Source organism: Paroedura picta, chromosome 15, assembly GCF_049243985.1.
Source record: "Paroedura picta isolate Pp20150507F chromosome 15, Ppicta_v3.0, whole genome shotgun sequence".
NCBI classification, from domain to species: Eukaryota; Metazoa; Chordata; class Lepidosauria; order Squamata; family Gekkonidae; genus Paroedura; species Paroedura picta.
In genome coordinates this window covers 10,296,531-10,315,648 of record NC_135383.1, presented here as the reverse complement: position 1 = coordinate 10,315,648, position 19,118 = coordinate 10,296,531, and the positions used below count along the sequence as shown (strand labels likewise).

General features: G+C 52.1%; 1 protein-coding gene across 2 annotated transcripts in view; it reads right to left on the bottom strand.

Annotated features, from left to right (window-relative positions):
- Positions 1–19,118, bottom strand: part of HIP1 (huntingtin interacting protein 1) — a 46,852-nt gene that overhangs the window by 12,889 nt on the left and 14,845 nt on the right. For both annotated transcript variants that reach the window (XM_077311794.1, XM_077311795.1), the window contains exons 2-12: positions 9,776–9,839; positions 9,195–9,337; positions 8,609–8,665; positions 8,413–8,493; positions 5,681–5,757; positions 4,778–4,839; positions 4,264–4,404; positions 3,002–3,059; positions 1,681–1,756; positions 1,313–1,447; positions 127–224 (exon numbers count right to left, since the gene is read on the bottom strand). In XM_077311794.1, coding sequence (XP_077167909.1) covers positions 127–224; positions 1,313–1,447; positions 1,681–1,756; positions 3,002–3,059; positions 4,264–4,404; positions 4,778–4,839; positions 5,681–5,757; positions 8,413–8,493; positions 8,609–8,665; positions 9,195–9,337; positions 9,776–9,839 — 992 coding nt within the window. The remainder of the gene's footprint in view (positions 1–126; positions 225–1,312; positions 1,448–1,680; positions 1,757–3,001; positions 3,060–4,263; positions 4,405–4,777; positions 4,840–5,680; positions 5,758–8,412; positions 8,494–8,608; positions 8,666–9,194; positions 9,338–9,775; positions 9,840–19,118) is intronic.

The following is a 19,118-nucleotide window of genomic DNA, read 5'->3' as shown; positions in this document are numbered from 1 at the left end:
CCACACATTGACCGTAAGAAGAGCCCTGTTGGAACAGACCAGCACAAAAGTTCCCCCTTTTGGCTGCCTTGTCGCAATTGGCAGTCCGAGGTCTACTGCATCCAGAAGCAGAGGATCAGGACTCACTTGTCATCTCTGTTCATCCCATTCTGGCTGTTGAAGTTGAAAGGGTCATTGCTGAATGAACTGCCAAAGATGTCATCAAACTTATTCTCAGGCAGACTCTGGAAAACAAGATAGACATTGTCGGCTCCTAGCAATGTTCAGCAGTCATCACCCGCTTGTAATCATGGTGCTATCCCAGTTCAGTGGTGGGGCGTCACAGGGAACGGGCATCTACCCCAAAGGCCTTGCCTTACAACCTTCTTTCCACCTTGGGCCCCAAATGGGTTGCATCCTTCTGGGCTAGGGTGGTTGAAAGCTCCCTCAAGGACAAGGCCAGGTGAGTATTTCCATATGTTCTGGCAGGGCAGGGGCAGACAGGTGCAATCAAATTATGCACCCTGGACACTTCCTTCCTTATGCAACGAGGCCAACCCAGTTTGAATGGAGGGGAAGGCTTGCTGAAGCCTGTGTATGAAGCCTGGGAAAGTCAGCCTCCAGAGAAACCTCACCATTTCCAGCTCCATCCGAGATGGGGAGGCCTTCTGTAGCAAGCAGGCAATGCGATTCTGGGTCCGGGATACCTTAAAGCCCAAAGTGCTCCACCCACTGCTTTGAACAGGCAAGATGTCTGCAAACAGTTTCTTCTCATGGCCCTAAGACATCCCGTAGGGCAGGGGTAGTCAACCTGTGGTCCTCCAAATGTTCATGGACTACAATGCCCATGAGCCACTGACAGCAAACACTGGCAGGGGCTCATGGGAATTGTAGTCATGAACATCTGGAGGACCACAGGTTGACTACCCCTGCCGTACAGAACTCTTGTTATGTAGGCATAACCCCAAAGAGTTTTAAGGAGACCCTTTGCTCATCCCAACTTTTGACTAAGCGATTGGCCAGGAGGAGCAAGAGAGTTCACTCCCCTTAAAGCATGAAGCTCAGGTGGAAACCGGAGATCTTACTCTGCCTGTAAGCTGCACACCAAGAAACCAAAACATTCTTTCTGGACCAGCCACAAAGAGTACGTTTCCCTATTTCTCGAACACCAGCCAGGTTGACGTCTTCTGCAGCTTTGCTTTCAAAGGCGGAAGTGGCCCTTTGTGGTGGACAAGAGCATTCTGGGAAACCGCACAGGAGACAAAGGTACACACGAGCCTTCCAGATTTCTCCGCTCGTGCCAAAACCGTGGCTTCCCGGCTCTCCCTCTCACCTGCTGCGAGGACGTTTCCATGTCGACAAGCTCCATGATTGGCTCGCTGTCGGGGGACGAAGTTTCCACCGGGATGACGACCACGGGGCTGATGTGCTCGGAGAGTGCCGAAGCCCGCAGGAAATTAGGGGGGTTCTGGTAGAACAGAAAGAGGGGTGCAGTTGGCAAAGTCAGAACTGCGGCAAGGAGGCACATCCCGTTAGTGTAAGCCTGTTCCTGCAATGCTGCCGTCTTGGCATGGGGCATGGCAAGGGCACCTTGGACAGGTGCGCATTTGCTTGGGCCGCTACCTCTAAGCGGCCTTCGGCTCAAGAGCTGTGGGGGGAACTGGAAGTGGAAGACGTCTGTCTCAGGCCACACGGTCTCACCTCGGGCAGCTGAGGGATCTGAATCAGTCGCTTGAAATACTGCAGGTTGCTGGAGCGATAGAACAGATCCTTCAGCCTGCAAAATTCAAGAGCAAAGAGTCAAGTCCGAGGGCACCCTGGGCTACTCCAGTTAAGGACTGCTGGCCTGAACACTGAAACAGATTGAACCGACGGCCCAGAATCAGGCCACTGGTTGCATTTCTGTTCCCTGCGCTTAGATCGGCCAAGAAAATTTCAGTACCAGCAACCCAGGAGTCACTGATGAGGTCAGAGGAACCCCAAGACCCAGGAATGTTAGCCTGTTGGATGTGTACTCCTTCACCCACTCTAACTCAAGTCTGAGTAACAAAGAAGGAGGTTCACAAAAGTCGTTACGATGAAAAGAAGAAGAAGAGTTGGATTTTATACCCTGCTTTTCACTGCCCAAAGGAGTCTCAAAGCGGCTTACAATCGCCTTCCCTTCCCCACAACAGGCACTCTGTGAGGTAGGGGTGAAAGAGCTCTGATAGGACTGCTCTGTGAGAACAGCACTATCAGGACTGCAACTAGCCCAAGGTCACCCAGCTGGCTGCATCAGAGAGTGATGGGCCCAAAGTCACCCAGCAACCTTCACGTCAGGTGGGGATCTGAACCCGGGACTCCAGTCTGACACTCTTAACAACGACATCGTAGTTGAAGAAGAAGAGTGGATGTTTATATCTTGATTTTCACTACTTGAAGGGGTCTCAAATCACCTTCCCTTCCCCCCCCACAGCAGATACCCTGTGAGGTAGGTGAGGCTGAGAGAGCTGACATTACTGCTCTGTGAGAACAGCTTTATCAGGACTGTGACTAGTCCAAGGTCACCCAGCTGGCTGCATGTGGAAGAGTGGGGAATCAAACCTGGCTCGCCAGATTAGAAGCTGGCGCTCTTAACAATTATTCAGGCCACTACTTGGGACATTAATTCAATTCATCATAGCGGTGAGAGTTTCGTCAAGGTGCATGGGGTTTGCTTTAACACAGGGACACAGAGACATCGGGATTGGAAGGTTTTGCACCATGTGGCCAAGTTTCAGCTTTCTGCCATGTCAAAGAATGCAGAGGACTCCCCTCGTGTCTGTCCCTTGTAAATAATCAGGCCAGGGGAGTTTCTCTGCATCCACTAAGACCTCAAATTGACTGTCCCGATACAATAAGGCTTTTAATGGGGATGCAGGAAGGTGCAGACAGCTTAGGCGAGATGAACCGATCAGCCAGTCCTAAGCGCAGTTATAGAAACATGCAAATTTCATGGGACGCATCCTGCAAAAGGAACACGAGCCCAGCAGCACACACTTACTTCTTGAACTGCTCCAGGAAACGGTCCCTGTGGCCTTGGAGTGTGTCAGCGGGGAGACCTGGAAAAGAGATGACGGGAAACAGGTTGAGCAGAAGTCCTCCAAGCTGTTGCAGTCCACAGTATGCTGAGGCGGGGGGGGGGGGGGGGTTGTGTACATTCAAGCAATAGAACATGCCAAGATTTCTGCTTCCCATCTCCAATGATGTTGTTCCTGCCTCTAGTTACTTCCATAGTCAGTTAAAATATATTATTGGGTGATGTGACTACATATGGTCATGTTGACCCCCCCAATGGCTATTGATAGGCCTGCAGGGGGCGGGAAGGAGAGGGGGTCCCAGCTCTGCTTCCCAACCATATTCTGCAGGATGGCGCCACTTCTGGGGTTTCTCGAAGCCTGAAGAATGTTTCAGGGTTTTCTAAATGTTAAAAAAGTTGAGAAAGGCTGATTGTGGGGGAGGACAAACAAACCAAGTGATTTTATAACAGAAGAGATATTGAATCTTGTTTAATAGGCACATTTCTGCTACTTCCTTCTGTTTTCTTAATCCGTGCTGTGACTCAGTTGTTCGGCAACTTTCCAGTTGCATAACCATATATCATCCAATAAACTTGAATCTTGAAAGCAAAAACGGCTTTGCAAAAGGTTAAGACTGCCTTGGCGACCAGGAGAAGGAGTGGGAGAACAGATTCACACACCCTCCCCCATTTCCGCTTCCCTGGCTAAGTTGGGATTTTTTAAAAAACTCATTATCTTAAAAAATAAAAAGGAGCTGCCTGCACCTTCACCAGTCCATAATCCCGAAGGTGTGTTTGTCTTTTATCGACAGTTCCTATTGCTTTCACACAAACCAAAAACCGAAATAAAGTAAAAATCTGATTTAGAAGCTCAAATAACATTAGCGCATTGGGAACTGTGGCAGAGGGGCGGGGGAGAAAAGAAATGTACCTGATAATCTCTAAAAACTAGCCCGGGGGCTCTTTTGGGGGTATGTCTACCAGGATCTATCCAGGAAGTTCACGGCTCAAACACAGCAGCCTGGGTGCTGCTGAGGGCCTAGGTGTCTGAGAAGAGGAACGTTCACAGAAGCAGGAATGTTTTAGAAACACTCTTTGCTCAAGGAAAAGCAAAACTATCAGGAGCCCTGGAGATAGCAGGAGAGGGCAGGGTAGAAACAAGGGTTGGGAAACCTGAAGTCCAGAGCTCACCACCAGCTACGATCGACTCCAGGCCACAAAAGGACACCTTCGGCCTTGTTACTTACAGGAATGGAGCTTGAAGAGAAGCTTGACGGTGTAGTCGTAGAGGTGGCTGCAGTCTAGGATCACCTGGATCAGAGGGGCCAACCGGCACTGCCCAGCAGCGGTGACTGACACGGAGCGAGACATGTCCAAGGAATTGAACACTGTGAAGGAACCCCAAAAACACGGCACTCGGGGCTGATTCCTTGGGAAGCACGGCCAGGAAAGTTCCAGGAGGACAGTATGGGGTGGGGAGAAGCCAAACCTTGTGGGTGGAGTGGGGCTGAATTTAATGGGACTCAGTGGAGAGGCGGTCTGGGAGCACCAGGAAGGGATGGCGCTGGAACACGGAGCTGTGCTAATGACCCGCGCACTCAACCAGTTTCCTCGGAAGCTCTTCTAGCTCCCCTGGAAATGAACTGTTTCCAGAGGTGGGGCATTCCCATCAAGAGTGTAGGAATGGCCGAGACAATAAGGCACACCTCCTCAACTAACGTCTTACAGAAGCACCCACCGTCCCTGGCCACGGAGCTTTACCTGTCTGGAATAGGTTCAGTTCGCACTCCAGGTAATCGAACATCTCCACAGTGAGCTGGAAACTATAAGAGAAAGAGCAGAGTCAGATGGCATGGACGCCATTAAAGTGGACCACAACCCCAATTGAGCAGTGTCCCCAGCAAGCCGGCAAGCAACCCCTTGTGCTTTATTAGGGACCGAACATGGCACTAACAAGAATTTAATAATAATAATAATAATAATAATAATAATAATAATAATAATAATAACAAGAAGAAGAAGAAGAAGAAGAAGAGGAAGAGGAAGAGGAAGAAGAACGGGCAACGCATCTACCAGCCCTCCTTCTTTTCATTCTTTTTCATCTCCTTGAAAGGTGGGCCACCCATGCCCTTCATCCGCCTGACCTCTGCTCCCATCTTATGTCAGGCCAGGTATATCACCCTCCAGGTGTTAGCCACAAACATCGAGAGCATCCAAGGGAGGGGGAGGCAGTAGACAGACATCCCATCCAGCAGGCGGGAGTGGAGGAAGAAGTCCACCCCCACAGGGACCGGCAAGTTCTGGTTGCCAAGAGAAATCTGGCAAAACTGTATCTGGGGGATGGAGAGGGATTTTTTTCACCCACGAAAGAGGAACAACCAATTGAAGGACAGGAAAACCTCAAGACGAGGGGAGAAGGCACTGAAAGATCTGCTGAACAGCCCTGTAAGGGCATGTTGCTACTTTGCCATTTCAATGAGGGGAAAAAAACCCTTGAGAGCTATACATGGTGGAAAGCAAGCCCAGACTTCCTCCTCCCCTAAAACGCTTTCAAATAAATAAGTAACACAGATGCTGCCAGAATTCCAGTGGGAAAACAAGCAGTCGCGCCAGACCCACGAGCCCTCCCTCCTTGTAGGCCGCCACCTTCCGAGCAACACTTACAAATTATTAACGTCATTCTCGCCCGTCTCATCAAGTTGCCTGTCTGACATCTGGAGGTTTCCGGGGAACCTGGGATTCTGCCAGGGGTGGGGAAGAGAAGACGTGGACCATAATTATTAGAAAGTACAATGGTGGCCTAACTAGACACAAATCTGGGAGGCATGTTCCCTGTAAAGCAGGGGTAGTCAACCTGTGGTCCTCCAGATGTCCATGGACTACGTCCCATGAGCCCTTGCCAGCAAACACTGGCAGAGGCTCATGGGAATTGTAGTCCATGGACATCTGGAGGACCACAGGTTGACTACCGCTGCTGTAAAGCACAACTGTGTAGCTCTTACCTATCAAGACCCACAGGAGTACAGTTGCCCAATAAGGATAACAAGCAGGCCTCTGGACCGCAGCCAGGGGTAGCTCTGGCCAGCTGAGGCTTAGGAACGCTTCATCACCTCATTGGGCAGATGGACACATATCCTAAGAGATCATTCCCCCCCCCCCTTGAATTTGGATGGACACTCTACAGCCTAGCTTAAAACCTGGGAAAGAAAGAATGAGGGAAGAAGGACGAGGCATTTATTTGTTACTTGCAGGGACTCGCCTAATCAGCCTCTGACCCAGAAAAGATAGAACAAGAACGGAGGTTACAGAGTCATCCCTGGAAAAGTGGTCTTTAAGAAAACAGGATCCCAGAAGACTCGCTAAGTTAATCCTGAAACTTGGCAGTGGTGCGGAGACGCTTGGCCGGAGTTTCGGAAGCCGCCGTTCCCCTAAAATTAGTCGACAGAAGTATTCCGCCGCCCCCCCTCCCATTCTTCACAGGCATCCTTCATCCACAGGAGCCTCATGCTGGTTCTCGTTCGCTTGCAGAAGCTGCAGCCGGTTTGTTTATTAGGCACATACTTTTGGCCTTCTGAGCAGAGGCCTGCGAAGCGCTCGCCTCGGGGCCCTAAGCTGAGCTTCCTGGTCCAGAACACGCCACCAGCCGCCCAGATTCCATTCTATAAATACTTGTCGTTTCCATCTCAAACGTTCCCAAATAGGATGCAGCTGAGACAAACCCACAGGCCTGAAGCCAACCACAACTTGGGCTGCAGCACAAAGTCTGAGAGGGGGGCTTGCGTTGCAGATGGTGCGTTGGGTCAGCGAAGATGATGGACAGGCAGGGGAAACCTATACCGCCGTGTTGTCGTCGTCATCGCCCCCCGACCCCCTTGACCCAGTAAGGAGCTCAGCATGAGAATGGAGGCAGCTGGAGAGGGGAAACACACTGAGGTGAAGCGCAGAGGAGAAAAAGAAGGGCAGAGAAAGGGGAAGGAACTCACGTTCAAAAAAGACAACAGAGGAAAGAGTTTTAAAAGGAGGAAGTGCAAACAGGGTGAGGAGAAGGACATGGAGAAGAAAAGTCCTTGAAAAGCAAGGGGGATCGATTGACCCTTTTCCCAGGGGTTGCCAAGGCCACTGTGCTGCCGGGGGTCGCAGCATTAGGGAGGTTGAGAACCACTGCACTAAAGGAGGAGACAGAAAGGATAAGCAACAAGCAGGCACCTGGAAACACAACGGCCAGATACGATGGCACCCCCCACGAACACATAAAACTGCTTTATATTGAATCAGGACTCTGGTTCATCAAAGTCAGTATTGCCTTCTCAGACTGGCAGTGACATTCCAAGGTCAAAGGCAGAGGTCTTTCACATCACCTACTGCTGCCAGGTCTTTTAACTGGAGATACCAGGGGGTTGAACCTGGGACCTTCTGCAGATACCCTGCCACTGAGCTGCAGCCGCTCTCTGATCCCTTGGCTCAGTGAAATAGAGGTATGAAGATGTAATGCCAAAAGTCCCTCTCTCCCACTCTGATCAAGCAACTTAGTAGTAGACAAGAGCAGCCTGCAGCTCAGACAGGCTCAGAGGTGAACGTGAGCAATTCCAAATGGGCAACTTTTCATTATGGGTCAGACCCTATAAACAGATGAGCCAGGTGAGATGCAGAAAATCTATGACTGTCTTCTAAGAAGATTCCACTGAAAGGACAGGAGTGTCTCTGGAAACATTGCAGAGGAGATGCAGGCTGCCCTTCTTTCCTGTGTGCCCAGCTTTTGGACTCTGATATCAGTGGTGTAATCTCAATAGTTGTTCAAAAGAGAAAAAGAAGAGCCAGATAACTGCTCCTTAAAGTGTGAAGGAGCGTGGTGCAGACCAACTTTCCAAAACGTTGCCAGATCCACAAGTTTCCAGAATCCTGTCCAGGCTGTTCTTCTCTCTCTTATGCTCATGAGAAAAACCAAGACCCCAAATTCCTGAGAGTCAGTGAGCTGCAAAATCCAGTTTCCGCTCAATATTAAATCCACGGTAAGGCTATTTCCACCTCTCCTTTAACTGGAGGCCTCCCCGTTTTCTAGGGCTGCCAGCTCCAGGTTGGAAAATACCTGGAGATTTGGGGGGCGGAGGTCAAGGGGGTGGGGTTTGGGTGTCCACCCCCCCCCCCCAATGCAGCCATTTTCTCCAGGCAAGCTGATCTCTGGCACCTGGAGATGAGTTGTAATAGCAGGAGTTACCCAATCACCACTTGTGGATTGAAAACACGACAACTTTGCGATCTTTCCTAGACTCCTCGGATCTGACTTTCAGAGGTCAGGGAATGCAGCAAGGAGCCCCCCCCCCAATAAAACAAAAACAAAACAAAACCCTGGGCAGTCAGCATCACCGGCTTTTGGAAGAGAAAGAACAGCCACCTACTTTTGTGTGGAATTCCATCTTGGTTCTCAGCAGTTTGAGGTAGATGCTGCACAGCTGTCCATAACCCTCGCTCAGATGACCCTGGGGAGGAAGGAAGATGGCGAGGCTCGTCTCCGGCAAAATCCTTTGCAGTCGAGGGCCAGAACCCTCTCACCCCTCTGTATAGGCACTCAACGGGCCTGCCATTTGCACTCACCCACATGCGGCTCATGTCGTTCAGTTCGCTCTTGTACCTCACAGAATCCTTCAAGACCTACCGGAGGAAGAGAGAGACGAGAGGACAGCCATTGGAGGCCTCTGTGCCGGATTGTCAGAAATAAGGATCAAAAGCGCTGATTAACAAGTAGGCTAATCAAAACAACATTATAGGCAGAGGACCTGCCGGTGTCAAAAATCAGCCGCCCAGTAATATCATTGCAAAGAAGTCCCGGTTTTACCTGTGTGGCCATAAAACTTAGCCATGGTTGGTTTTCCCTAGCCAGGGTCGGGGTGACATGCCTAAATGATGGCTTCAGATTGGATGTGGATTTGCACACCCTTGTTAGACACTGTTAAGTGCTACAGACTATGGTTTCAGGTTGTCTGCCTGCCCATCTCGCTTCTTTGTTTACAAAGTAATGGTCACGTAATACCATGGTCTCCTGCATGCTCTCACTTCAAGAAGCTAAATGGTGGTCTCATGGTACAACTTGTCCAGGGTAAAGTGATTAGTGTGAACCATGGTTGGATCCCACCTCGACTGCAGGGGCTGGGGAAGGGGAAAGAGAGGGGGGCAGCCTTACGTTTGGGTGTCCGTCCCGGAGGAGCTTGTGGAAGACGTGGCAGAATTTCCAACAGAGGACAGCGTTGCTGGAGAGAGGCAAGCGGTTCACAACAGACCAGAAGGTGTGGGCTCCTTTCTCGTGGTGCGTCCCCAAGATACATGGTGAGAAGGTGGCTAAGGAAAAGTCTGATATGCCAAAGGAAAGGAGCCCTGGGATCCCTCGAGGGCAGGATGACAAATGAATAAACAAAGTGGAGGGACAGGCCATAGCTAGAGGGCCATCTTGGCCCAAAGAACCCCTTGCTATCTCCTAAGCCCCAATTCATTAGGCTTCAAAGAAGGTGCTTCAGAGCACGTGCAGAGAGCCACATCCTGCCCAACAACGGTGACAGAATCCCTATCAACGCATATTTAGGATTCAGAGGGAAAGTCTTCCAGCAGCCTGGAGACCCAGAACGACCGGCTTGAGAGCACTTGTCCCCCTGCCCCGAACCCAGGTAGCTCAGCTCCACTTGGCCAAGGTTTTGGCACAACGGCTCAACTTCCTGGCAGTTTCCACCTCTGCCTCTCTCCTTCAAGACTGCTGATTAGAGAGGATATTTCTGGCGTGTTTCTCCTTGACGGCGACTTCCTGAGCATTAATGGCCTTGTTGATGCTGACGGTCTGGAAGAAAAAAAGAGAAAAGAAAGGGGGTTGGGACCTCAGAGAAAGGAAGGGAAGCCCGAGCAGGAAAGGCAGGGGGCCAGAGGCCAACGGACACGCTGCTGCCACCCCCACCGCCCCCAGAGCACCTGCCAATGGCTGGCACTAGCCTCCCATGTCCGCTGCACTCTGCCAATTCCGGGATCCATTTCAGGGAAGGATCTGGCAGCTGCTGCGTTCGGCGGCTGCTGCCAAGAGCTGTTCGCCCAACACAGTGGTGAAGCTATCAGAGGAGACTCCCAGGGAGGCTGGCTTAGAGCTGAGGAAGGTCAAGCCAGGCTAGTCTTCCCAGGAAGTAGCATAGTGTGGATGGAGGCTGGCTCAGCAGGCCCCCTGAAGGAAAAGGCAAGCACGGGCTTCTGGATTCTCCTGGGCCCATTCCGCACACAAAGGGTAATGCACTTTCAGTGTGCTTTGGCAGCTGGATTTCCCTGTGCAGAACAGGAAAATGCTCTTCGAAAGTGCATTATTTATTGTGTGCAGAATAGGCCCAGGAGAATCCGGGATCTGTGCCTGCAGGCAGGGTAGGTGCCTGTCCTCCAAGCATCCCCTCCAGCCAGGGCGTCTCAGTGTCCACTTTACTGTCTCCCCATCGCTCATATCCTTCTTCACACAATTCAAGCAGTGGGGCATGGAAGTTTCTGTGTTTGTTTGGAAGGGCAGGAGCCCCACCAACCATGCCCTAGCAAATGTTTGGTGATGTACCACTCGCCTGCCTTTGGGCAGTGGGGGCGGGAGTCAGGTGTCAGAGAACTGGCAGTACAACGTAACGGCCAACCACAAATTTCCTGGCTCCGCTTTCTGCAGACTGGGAAGGGCACACCCTGTTTAGAGGTTGCTCTGCTCTTGAATTCCACGGAGGTCTGTAGAGAGATGCTGCTTCACTCTGTCAAGGGTGGCCAAACGGTGGCTCTCCTGATGTCCATGGACTACAATGCCCAGTGCTCGCAATGTCTCATGGGAATTGTAGTCCCTGGACATCTGGAGAACCACTTGGCCACTCCTGCTCTATGTACTTGCCCTAACAAATCCAGTTTGGTTTCTTAGCTCACTGAGATATCCTCAGTTTTCTTCCCTGCAAAGGATCCGGGATACTGTTTGTTCCCACCGCTCCCTCGCTGCCTGGCCTGCATCAGAAGACGATGGGTCTGAGCCTAGCCCAGCCACCTCGTGTCTTACAAACGGACGCAACACAATGCCACGCAGCAGCTGCAGCCGTCCCACGAACGGCAGGTGGTGGCTGAAAGGCCATAGGGCGCTCCAAGCACTGGCTCTTCTTTGGGCTTTCATTCAACGGAGCAGGAGGGGCATGCAAAGCGGAGCGTTTTCTAATAAGGCGGACGGAGCTGCTAGAGTGGTCCGAAGGGGCAACTTTCATGCCCATGGATTTCTGTGCTCCGTGTATAGAAAAGTCCGCACATTTTGCCAACAGTACTGTTCATCCTCCCCAAGGGAATGACTCAGCACGATCTGCTGCCAGGCGCCATGTGCAGCCATCCTAAAGGAAACGCATGTTTGCATTCTTGCTGTGTCTGGAACGGCTGGTCTCATTTTAAAGGGAGAAGAAGGAGAAGAAGAGTTGGTTCTTATATGCCGCTTTTCCCTACCCGAAGGAGGCTCAAAGCGGCTTACAGTTGCCTTCCCTTTCCTCTCCCCACAACAGACACCCTGTGGGGTGGGTGAGGCTGAGAGAGTGCTGATATCACTGCCTGGTCAGAACAGTTTTATCAGCACCGTGGCAAGCCCAAGGTCACCCAGCTGGCTGCATGTGGGGGGGAGGGGGAACCTTCTCTTACCCGAAACTTTTTATGCTTTGCCTTGCAGTACGTATCATTGATTTATTGCATTCCGTCACCATCCCGTTTACCCACATCCGTGGCAAGCAGTACGGCGACTGAGACGCTTAAAATAAGTAGGCATGATTTAAAAGAAAAATCATTTTTTTAAAAAAAAAGCATGCTGAAAGCTATGGATGCCAATCTCCAGGTGAGTGTGGGAGAGCTGGAATTACACATGAAGTTTGTGTATATCTCTAACCTTATTTGGGCAGGTTGACCCGCCCCCACCCAAATTGGCCAGTGATGGGCCTGGAGGGGGTGGAAAGGGGAGGGGCCCCAGTCATTTAAACTTTTGCCAGCTGAGGATCTTCTCACTTCTGTGGGACAGTGGCGGGGAGGCGTGGCCAGGTGATGTCACTTCCTGGTACCCCAAAGCTTGAAAAACATTTCTGTGATACCTTCACGGTCAAAAGGCTGAAAAAGGCTGCATTATATGCTGCCAAGGTCCCTCCCCTCCCCATGGCCCCCTCTCCAGCTTCACCCTCAAAATCTCCAGGTGTTTCCAAACCCAGAGTTGGCAACCCTGGTTGAAACCTCATTAATCTTCAGATTTCAGGCCAAGGCTTCCTGCAACAGACATGCTTCTGCAGATATGGAGCCAGTCACACTTCCTGGGACAGGGAGTTCTTCAAATTATTTCCAGGGGTAGTCAACCTGTATTCCTCCAGATGTCCACGGACTACAATTCCCATGAGCCCCTGCCAGCATTCGCTCATGGGAATTGTAGTCCATGGACATCTGGAGGGCCGCAGTTTGACTACCTCTGTGTCACCTCTCCAGGCAGCTTACAGTTACAATCACCACAATAATTAAAAACTTAGCTGTTGGACACAAGCAACGTAAGAACAATCCATAAAACAGAAGCAGGGCATTAAAAAGCTGGTCAGATTTAAAACTCCCAATTAGGATTAAAGGGTCATCAAAGAAAGTAAAACGGGCACCTGATGAACCTCAAGGGCAAGGGGTCCCAAAGGCGAGGTGCCGCCACCGAAAATGCTCTGTCTCTTGTTACCACCCGTCTCACCTCTGAAGGTGGGGGCACAGCGAGCAGGACTTGAGAGGCAGATCTTCACTGACAGGCTGGGGGGCATGGCTAGAAAATTCCCTGACCAGGATGGCCCAGCCTAGCCCAACCTCATCAGACCTCAGAAGCTAAGCAGAATCCATCCCAGTTCATTCTCGAATGGGCAACCACCAAGGAAGGCCAGAGTTCCACACAGAGGCCAGCAACGGCAAATCTCTATTTATCTCCTGCCTTGAAAACCCCACAAGGTCATCATAAACCAGCAGCAGTTTGCCAGCACTGCTAGAAGGCCAGGATCCCCCGAGATGTCAGGAACCTGTTGCAATGCTGGCCCCCAAAGCAGGATCCTGCCTGCTGGCAAGCCAGATGGGCTTTTTCCAGCCCTCCCAGCAGGAGCATTTGATTTGCACTTGAACGATGTTATCACTTTGGCCATTCCCCCCCAACCCACAGAGGTCCCTTTGCCTTGCCGCGAGACACCGATGCTTCAAATGCCGCGTGAGAATTCCCTTTGCCGTCCCCACAAAGGAGCATTATCATCTGGGGAAGAGGGAGGAAGCGGAAGTCGCACCGTCCAACTGTGCTGACAGCCAGTGGGAGCGCTTTGAAAAGCCTGCCCCCCCCCAAAGGCCCAGCTGCAAGCCCTGAATGAAGCTTCTCTGCTGAAGCAGCGGGGGAGGTGGCAGGCCGCACGGGACCGAATTCTGGAGCCCGGCTCCCTCCCTCCTGCTCACGTTCAAGAGCCGCCGCCCTGCTCTTTTGGGGAAGGTTTATCGGGAGCACTCCCCGTTTGCTGAATGGAGGGTTTTCCTGGAGCCACTGGGAATGGAAGCGGTCAGTGTGCAGCTGAAAGAGGGGCATTGTCCAGCGCTTCCTGCTTCGGCAACTCTGTCCGGAGTCCGGTTCCGGAGAGGCAATTATCGGTCGCGACACACCGAGGAAACCGCCAGCTCCATCGCACACATGCACAGCCCTCTCCCACGCACCCCAGGCAGCCACGGCAAAACGAGGGAGAAGGACGCAAGGCAGGCTGGCAAAACGCTCAGTTCTGGACAATTCAAAACCAGAAAGAAGAGTCCCTGAGACTCTAAAGCAAGGGCCTAAAAACCTACAGCTCAAGAGCCAAACGTTGCTCAGTAGAGGACCAAATATGGCTCTTAAAAAAAAAAGCGAATGAAATATTTTAGGCATGCCGGAGGGGTAGGTGGATGCTAAAATAACCAGCTTGTGAAAGGAACGGCAGGAAAAGACTGGATAGGACTAAAGAGCCTCTTGGAGATGCTTTGCAGAAAGGGAAATGATAGAACCGCTTTGTTGCCAGGGAATCCAAGTGGACGCAGATTTATGACCATGTACTAAAACGATTCTGCGGGGTGCTCTTAGGTGTATTTATTAATTATTGCGAAGGCTGGTGTGTTCCGCTTCCTAATAAAGGCCTCGTAGCAGCCAGTGTTTGAGTCGTAGAATATTTCTGAATTACTATTATAGCCCGCCTTTCTCACTGAGGCTCGAGGCGGATTACAGACGACGAAAAACAGTTCAGTTACATTGCAGAGACATCCAACGAACAGTGCAGTGAAATGAGATTACAGAACTGGGGGGAAATGCAGACAAAAATGGTCTAAGGCAGTCTTTCTCTACTTTGTTACCATTAAGAAACCCCCGAAACATTCTTCAGGCTTCAAGAAACCCTAGAGTTTGTGTCACCATGGAGAATATGGTGGGGAAACAGCATGATCATATCTATGGCTGCCTCATTGCTGGACAAACCTGAGAAGAAAGTGGAGTTGGGGGCAGCAAGAAGAGAACATGCATTGCTGGCCATAGGCAAACGCCGAAGGCCCAGCAGCTACAGCAGTCCAAGAGGCGTCGTTCTGGCCGTAGCTGGGAATGGCCAGTTCCGGACTCAGCATTCCTGCAGAGGGCATTTGGGATTCACAGATCAGGTGAAGACCTGCAGTTCAAGGCCAAGATCACACACCCCACCAAGGACCTATTCTGCACACAGTAGATAATGCACAGGAAAATCCAGCTGCCAAAGCACATTGCAAGTGCATTATCCTATGTGTGCAGAATGGACCCAGGATAACAGGAGGTCTATTAACGATGAGGTTTGCATTAAAAAGCCACCTGAGAATGCAGATGCCCCCACTCCTAGTTCAGATCCCTGTCTCAAGACTTGTCTCGAGTGCACCAGGCCCTTGCTGTTGACCCCTTTGTGAGCAGGTGTGCTTCAACCACAACCACAAAGCAGGGGCCACACCCCCAGGATTCCTCTCAAGGGCAGCAGGGGGAGGACAGCAGTTGCTCCTGGCTGAAGGGATTCCTCGATTCCTGGCTGCTCGAGCAGCTTTAGTTCCAGAGGAAGTGCTGAGACAGACAGACTGGCTAAACCCCTTGGGCTACAAAGAGGGAGGGAAAGCTTCTTTGATGGCTGAGCTTATACAAACAACTGCATGCCTCTGAGATGGAAGAGCAGTTCCCTACTGCAGAAGCAGCCACCAACCCAAGGCTTCTCTTCTTATTCTTCCAAGATCCTCCATTGATGAAGGTCCTTCTACCCCCTTGGCACGCAGTTTAAGTGCTTGGCGGCCCTTTCAGCCAAAAAGACGGTCCAGACATCCGACCTGGGTGTTTCTGGCTGCAGCTTAAGCCTTCAGTTCTTGTCTGGGGTGGGATGGGGGGGGGGGACAGACGACACACACACAATGAAAGGATCTAGCAAACAGATGCACAGGGCTAATGTGTTAACAACCTTGAAAGTGTTTAGTCTAACCGAAGTCTGACTGCAGAAGCTCATCAAAATAAGCTTCTTTATCTTGCTCCTTCGACACCCGGAACATTTCCAAGGGAGACCTCCCTTTCCTGAGGGACCCGTAGAGCGATCATTATTTTAAAATCACAATCAAATTGAACACAGATGAGGATCACACAGAATGCATCTCCACGAACATCACTTAAAGGGCCACAAGAGTGGAGGTCAGCCAGAGAAGAAGAGAACAATAGATTTCTGGACTGAGCCAGGCAAATGGACACTGACCGTTGGTGTACATGCACATGGAACAGGTCCACTCCCCAAAGGCTCCCCTCCTGCATAATGCTGGTCCGGAGCAATGGTCCTGAGCTACTGTAGACTTCCTAAGTCAATGGCCACAGGGACACCTGAGTGAGTGAGTGAGGAGCATAAGAGTCCAACATCCTTAAATGCGTCCCAGTCCCACAACAGCTACTGCAAGCTTTTCCTGTAGCAAGAAGCCCACTGCACATCAGTTCGTCCAGAGCATGGAGCACCTCAGGGGATGGAGTGCCAGAGTGCCTCATCTTCGGCCTCAAGGCCACCTAGATTTTCGATAATGGCCCTCCTGTCCCTAAAATTAACAATCATAATTTATTTATTTTGAGGACCAGAGGGTGAATGAAAGGTGCAGGGAATGATGGAGTTTTTGGACAAGGCAAAATTTAGACTTCTATGTGGAGGACGAGGTGCGCCAGCGTTCCTGCCTTGGGTGTCATCCCCAGAGCTAAAGGAAAAAAGAATAGGAGACTAAAAACTTTGTGCGGCCTCCTTTTTTAAAACAGCAGCAACAACAACATCTTATTCTGCTCTCCATTTTACTTACAAAGTAAAAGCCAGCGTCTGGCTGCATTAGAAGCGTAATGATTTCTCTGTTTTGCTGAAAGTGAAGACACAGATCCCAAAACCTCTTTAAAGTTACTCTTCCTCCTTGAAAACACCCCCCCTCCACATACACACACACACACAGTCCTTCCAGGCCACCTGGCTCAGCCCCACCCAGCCGAGAAGGGAGACAGCAGCTGCCAGATCAAATGCCCTGGATTCTCTAAGGGAAGAAAGCAAACAAGCCAGCAGCAGCTCAGCAACATCTCCCAAGGCACCCAAGCGACACTGCGATCCCCGCAAGAGGTGCAGAGAGGCAAGGGGGTGCTCAGGGAACAACCGAGATATGCCCTTTTATGCACATAGGACAGTTCCACACCCAGCTTAGCTCACCCACCGTCATGTCTGAATTACACAACTTCCCGCTGGTCGCCGTTGCTCAGCCACTGAATCAAGAGTTCCTCTGAAAGAAACCAAGCAACGCCTGGGGGGATCTCACACGTCAGTGCCAGGTCACTTGGGATGTCCGAGAGACACAGAGACTGTCCCCCCTCTCCCGAAAATTCCACTACTGTCCTCCGCAGCCCTTTTCTCCCCAAGCACATCACAGCTCTCCACTCCCCCAAGCAGATTTCGAGCAAGCTCTAAGAAGTACCACAAGCTCACAGGGAAGACATGGCAGGAGAGAGATTCTGACAACGGTGATGCTTCTGGGAGTGAAAGCAGTGGGGGGCTTTTCTATCATAAAGAAGAAGGCAGAGGGGACCTTCTCTGCTTGGCCCTTTGGAGGAGAGTGTCACTTCCCATAGGCAGCCAGGCAAGAGACCTTTTTCAAACCTGGGGAGAGCAAACACCCCAACAGCCAAATGCACGAAAACCCCATCACTGGTTCACGAGGGTTCTTAACACCTCTTTCCTAAGATTGCCGCCTAAACCAGGGGTAGTCAACCTGTGGTCCTCCAGATGTCCATGGACTACAATTCCCATGAGCCCCTGCCAGCAAACGCTGGCAGGGGCTCATGGGAATTGTAGTCCATGGACATCTGGAGGACCACAGGTTGACTACCCCTGGCCTAAACGACAGGAGCCAAACTGGCTAGAAACTGCACAGATCTGGTGTCCGAAGCTTCACCACCATCGTCCTGAAGAACATCACCATGGCCCTTATGGACACCTGCTCAGGTACAAGAGGAGGGCTATGAGCAGTCAGACTTTTGCAGCTTCACTGCACCCCGTGCACACCTGCCATTGCCACAGGTTCATTAGTTTGCAGGTGCTTGACTCTGGGCAGGAGTGAGATGCTAGCTGCACAATCTTAGCTTCTGTCCCCCGTGGCCTTTGAGCCACTTGTGTTGACCCAAGAAGTCCTCAGTGCCCGATTATTCTCTCAGTTCAGCAGAAAGATGCCCTCTTGATGCTGCTCCTTGGATCCAGGCAGGATGGGACAACAATGCCCTCTTGACATCAACCCCCCCCCATGTGCCACCCGCTGCTCCCTTCAGCATCTTCCCTAAATGGTGCCAAGACCTCTCCGTACAGGCAATTTTCAGCCACTGAAGTTGAGCAATGAGATCACAGGCATTTTGGGGCCTGTGCCTACGCTTGCCCGGGCTCCGGAACTCACACATGGCTTCCTTTTCCATGGGAGGAGGTGTTGGATTCACCTCTCCTCTCATCTGCTCTGCCTCCTTTAGCTCAGCCCCATCGTTCTGTCAGGACAAACACCCTGAAGAGCGCCTACTGAGAGCCCTGGCTTCCATTAAGCTCCAGGCCAGGTGCCCTCCTGGGACCATCAGCCCCCTTTTCCCTAAAAGCATCGATTGGGGCTTAATTACCCACACGGCGTGATGTCATCGGCAGCCAATTAAGAACTTATTGCTCTCCCCCCAATACAAGGCTCAGCCGGGCCCTCCATGCCCCCCTCCCCAGTTCCCTGCAAAGGTTACCTTCTTCCCCAAATGCGCTCTGGGGCTGCAAGAGGGGGGGGGGGTTCCTCAGCCCTTGCCCCTCTGACATCAGAGCAGCCCCAGTGCAAGCAGGCACTGGGCTCCTCCCCTCCCCACCTGCTGCTCTTGGGCACCTGCAGCACCCTGGCCCATGCCTGGGCAAGAAAGACCCTTTGCACCTTGGGAGGGGGGGTGAAGGGGTGGAAAGTGCAGGACACTCCCCCTCCCACAAAAACACACCCCCTCCAGGGGCAAAGCTACACAAAGGAAGCCTGCTTTGAAAGGGAGACCCCGGTTGGAGGGCAACCTGGATCCCTTCCCAGGGGGCACAGAAAGCCCACCAGGAGGAAGGTCATGCCCTGCACGCCTGCAGGAGCCGGTGTGTGTGTGTGTGTCTGAATTCAGCCCTGGGCATGCAGGCAGTTTCTAGTCCTTTGGCATCCCCCCGCGGAATCCAGAAGGGGGCGGAGGGGGCGACGTGCCAACCCCGGACGGACAGACGGACGGACGGAGGGGAGGGCGGGCGAGTTCGGCCGCCCGGCCGCCGCAGCGACAAGCCCCGCGCCGGCGGCCACGCTTCCCACCGGGGATCGACGGCAGGCGGGGGGCGGCGACTGCCATCTTCCACGGGCTCGTCTGGAAAGATCGCCGCCGGGGCTTTCCTCGCGAAACAAAGGAGCCCCACCAACCAACCCCCCCCCCCACCCACCCACCCCGTGCTCCCCGTCGCTCCTCCCGACCAACACGCCGCTCGGAAGGCAGGGCAGCCCAGACGCCTGTTGACCGCCCCGGCCTCCGCCCCCCACCCCCGCC